General features: G+C 44.9%; 1 protein-coding gene across 1 annotated transcript; it reads right to left on the bottom strand.

Moving 5' to 3' along the window:
• Positions 1–1,807: 1,807 nt before the first annotated feature.
• GPR148 (G protein-coupled receptor 148) lies at positions 1,808–2,866 on the bottom strand (the record flags this gene model as incomplete). The annotated part of the gene is made up of 1 exon (XM_082288213.1): positions 1,808–2,866. One exon carries the CDS (start codon positions 2,864–2,866, stop codon positions 1,808–1,810), a length of 1,059 nt encoding a protein of 352 aa, XP_082144339.1.
• Positions 2,867–3,382: the final 516 nt, after the last annotated feature.

The following is a 3,382-nucleotide window of genomic DNA, read 5'->3' as shown; positions in this document are numbered from 1 at the left end:
TCATTCCCCCCACCTCTGAACTGGAATTTGTTACACCCTCAGTTGTGCTGATGCAGCTGTTTTCAGAACATCCTATAAAACAGATAACTGAGGTAATCTTGGTTAAAATGAAAACACCACTTCTCTTTGAAGAGATATTTTTAACCTGCAACCCCAGAAGCAGTTGCATCAGCAAACAGGAGAGAGCAGACACTGCAGTGTGAGGAGAGTAACAAGCAGTTCGGGAATGAGGAGAGAAGATCAGCAGGAACTGCTTGAACTGGCTTCTCTGCCAAAAACATTTCATGCAACCAGACACCGATCTCCTCCTGGCTCACACTTAGTGGAACTCTTCAGTTGAGTGTGAAATAGCCAAAAGCCACATTCAGCACTTTCTGTGTATTGCTTTAAGCAAACAGAAGGTGGAGAGAGTCTGCACAAGGAAAATACTGCACAGAGTGAAATCAAGGACCTTTTTCTAAAGTCCAATGTTTTTTTCCATAAATATTATCCTTAGAAATACAGAATTCTTTTCTCAAGTCCAAGGAACAGAACAGCAATTTAAATTTCCCACACTGATGTTTTTATCTAATGAAATTTTGGTTTCTTCAAAAGTCAGAAATATGTTTCACTTGTCTTCTGTAGGTAGGTGGCTGATTTGGAAAACCTAACAGGCTCTTACAGGATCTCATTTCTCTTGCCCCGATACATCAACCAGCTCTGCAGCCTCTCCTCCTGACCTTCCTAAGGCTTTGGTGGCAGGTACCCAGCAGCAGCTCTGACATGTTGTAGCTGTAGACTGAGATCAAGCTGCTGGAGATTTTTGGGAGGCAGAACTGGAAGCTGCCTCAGCAGAGACTCAGAAGCAGGGTTTATGCTTAGTCCCTCGCCCCAGGTCCTGTCTGAGCCACGGTGTGGGTACCCTTGTACCCAGCCTGGCACTTCTCTGCTTCTACCCTGCTGCCCCAGCTGCTGGGCTCAGCCTTGGCTGGGTCATCTCAGCACGGCTCCAGCAGGGACTGGGGGCTCTGGGCTACCCCAGGCTCCCACAGCACCCCCTCAGCTCCACAGGCACAGCAGTTCTGTGCCCAGCAGGGAGGGAATGCCACCCGCTGCCCCCTGCTCTTCCTCCCTCACCCACCTCTGTAACGACCTGACAGCATCATGTGCTGGGCTGCCCAGCAGACACTGATCAAAGCTGGCTTCCCATCAGACAGAGATTTTATCAAACATCAATGTTTTGCAGACTGTCAGACAGACTGCATAAGGCAGCGAATACACCAGCACACTGCACAAGCTAAGGAATGGTGTTTCACTGAGTGCAGCAGTTTCCAGAGGCACCTCTCAGTGCGTGTTTTAAAGAACAGGACTTTGGCTGCCAAACTTGCAAGAATATACCGTGTACGAAAGAAATGGTTGTTGTTTTCACAGTGTGTTTGGTTAAGGATCCTCAGCTGTAGGTGATGCTGCCACAAGACCTGTAGTTACTCCTTTGCTTTGCATTATCTACTTCTAATTTTCTTTTTCCAGAAAGGCATCTGCAACAGCTGGGTGAAAATGACCTTAATTCAAGATCTCCTTCTAAAAGTCCTGCCTTTCACATCAGAACAAAACTTGGAACTTCATCCAGGGTAGCATTCACTATATTCTCAGCTGTGTCATGATGAAAGATCTGTAGCCTTTTGGCACAGAGGAGGCAGTGATGAACCCATGTCTTCTTACCACGGGTTGATCACTTCTCCACTTCAGAAGCTGCGTGATTTCCATCAGTCCTGCACGATAACAAGGTAAGGACAACTCCTCCGCTGTGGCTGTGCCCTGCGTTGCCTCAGGATGGTGGTGGAGCAGGTGACACCGTGCGAAGCTGCTTCCTCCTGACAATGGATTTGAGAGAGGCTGAGATCTCTCTGTATCGAAGCCCATACAGAAAAGGAAACAGAACTTTAGGAAGAATCATGAGAACATTGCAGACTGTCAGGGAGACCAGGATTCCTGTCTGCAGTCTGATGGCAACATTAACACACAAGAATGATTCTATAAAAAGAGCCAAGAGTGGAAAGAGGTAAAAAAATAACACAGTGTTGTGCATTAAGAATGTCACACTGGCTCTGGAGCAGATGCTCTCCCATATACCCGAGTGTTTGGTTTTAAAATACAGAATAGCATAGCAACCAAATATTACAGACAGACAGAGAAAGATAACTGTGGTAGAAACCCAGAAACAGAGTTTCACAGTTTCAGTCCCATTCAGAGTTAATATTAGTATTACTGGAACTGAGCATGTTTCCAGGACACAGGGCACAAAGCTGTGTGTAGTCCATAGCACACAGAAGAAAATCCCAGAGAAAGCTCCAGAACACATCCATAGTAATGCAATGATTTTTTTAGTTCGTGAAGGAGGCAAAATAACAATGTAGCGCAAAGGAAATGAAACAGCTATGTACGTGTCCAAGACTATTGCAACAGCTGTGAACAGTCCTCCACAGTAAGCCACTGCCAGCAAAAATAAGAGGAGGACACAAGCTTCCTTTGGGAGGTGTAGATGTGCTGTATTGAGAGCAGCTGACAGGGTGTAAACCAACAGGTAGATCAGATCAGAAAGCAGAGTATTTCCCAGCAGCATGTACCTTGTTTCCTGACGGATGTCAAACCGAGAGAAGATCACAAATAAGATGGTAGGGATGATGAGGACACCTGCCACAAGGCAGACAACTGGAGAGATTAAAAACATCTTCATGTTTGTGCCTGATGGGGTGAGAGACCATTCCTCCAGCAAAAAGAGCAAAGTTGTGTCATCCAAATTTGAGGAACTGTTGAACTCTGTCTCCCTGAGGTGGTGCACAGTTCCATTTGCTCTCCTTACTGAGGCACAGCCAGGGAAGTCCATTTCCTTAGGATTTTGGGATGATTGTCTGACTTGGAGAAAGCAGATCTTCTATGCCGAGTCCTTAGAAAGGCAAATGAAGCAGAGGATGCAAAAAGCCCATGGAAGCAAAGTGATTTCTGTAGCCAATTCTACCAGCTCTCCTCAAGGACAGAAAGTTCAAGTGAGTTCTGTGGTGCCAAAAATGGTTTTGCCTATAAAGGAGATTTTATTTTCTTTCTGCAAAACCTAAGGTTTAGAAAAGAGAATGAATCTCTGGATGGCTTAAAAAAGACTAAATCCCCCAGCTAGCTCTATGAACAGAAGTGAATGGGCTGATCATTTTCAGTAATTTGTTTTTTCTCATCACATTATCACTCCAATGGGCAGATGAAATATTAACCTGATTAAACAAATATGCGATGATACAGAGCAACATACCATGTGTACTGATGTAGAAGAGTCATAAATGTGATTGTACCAATTTGTATGCAATAACACAATTGATTTGAAGTGATCAATCAAAAATGCTCTCAATCC

This window comes from Coloeus monedula, assembly GCF_965178545.1.
Source record: "Coloeus monedula genome assembly, chromosome: 10".
Lineage (NCBI taxonomy): Eukaryota > Metazoa > Chordata > Aves > Passeriformes > Corvidae > Coloeus > Coloeus monedula.
Note: the sequence above shows the minus strand (reverse complement) of the source record. Positions and strands in the feature narration are given on the sequence as shown.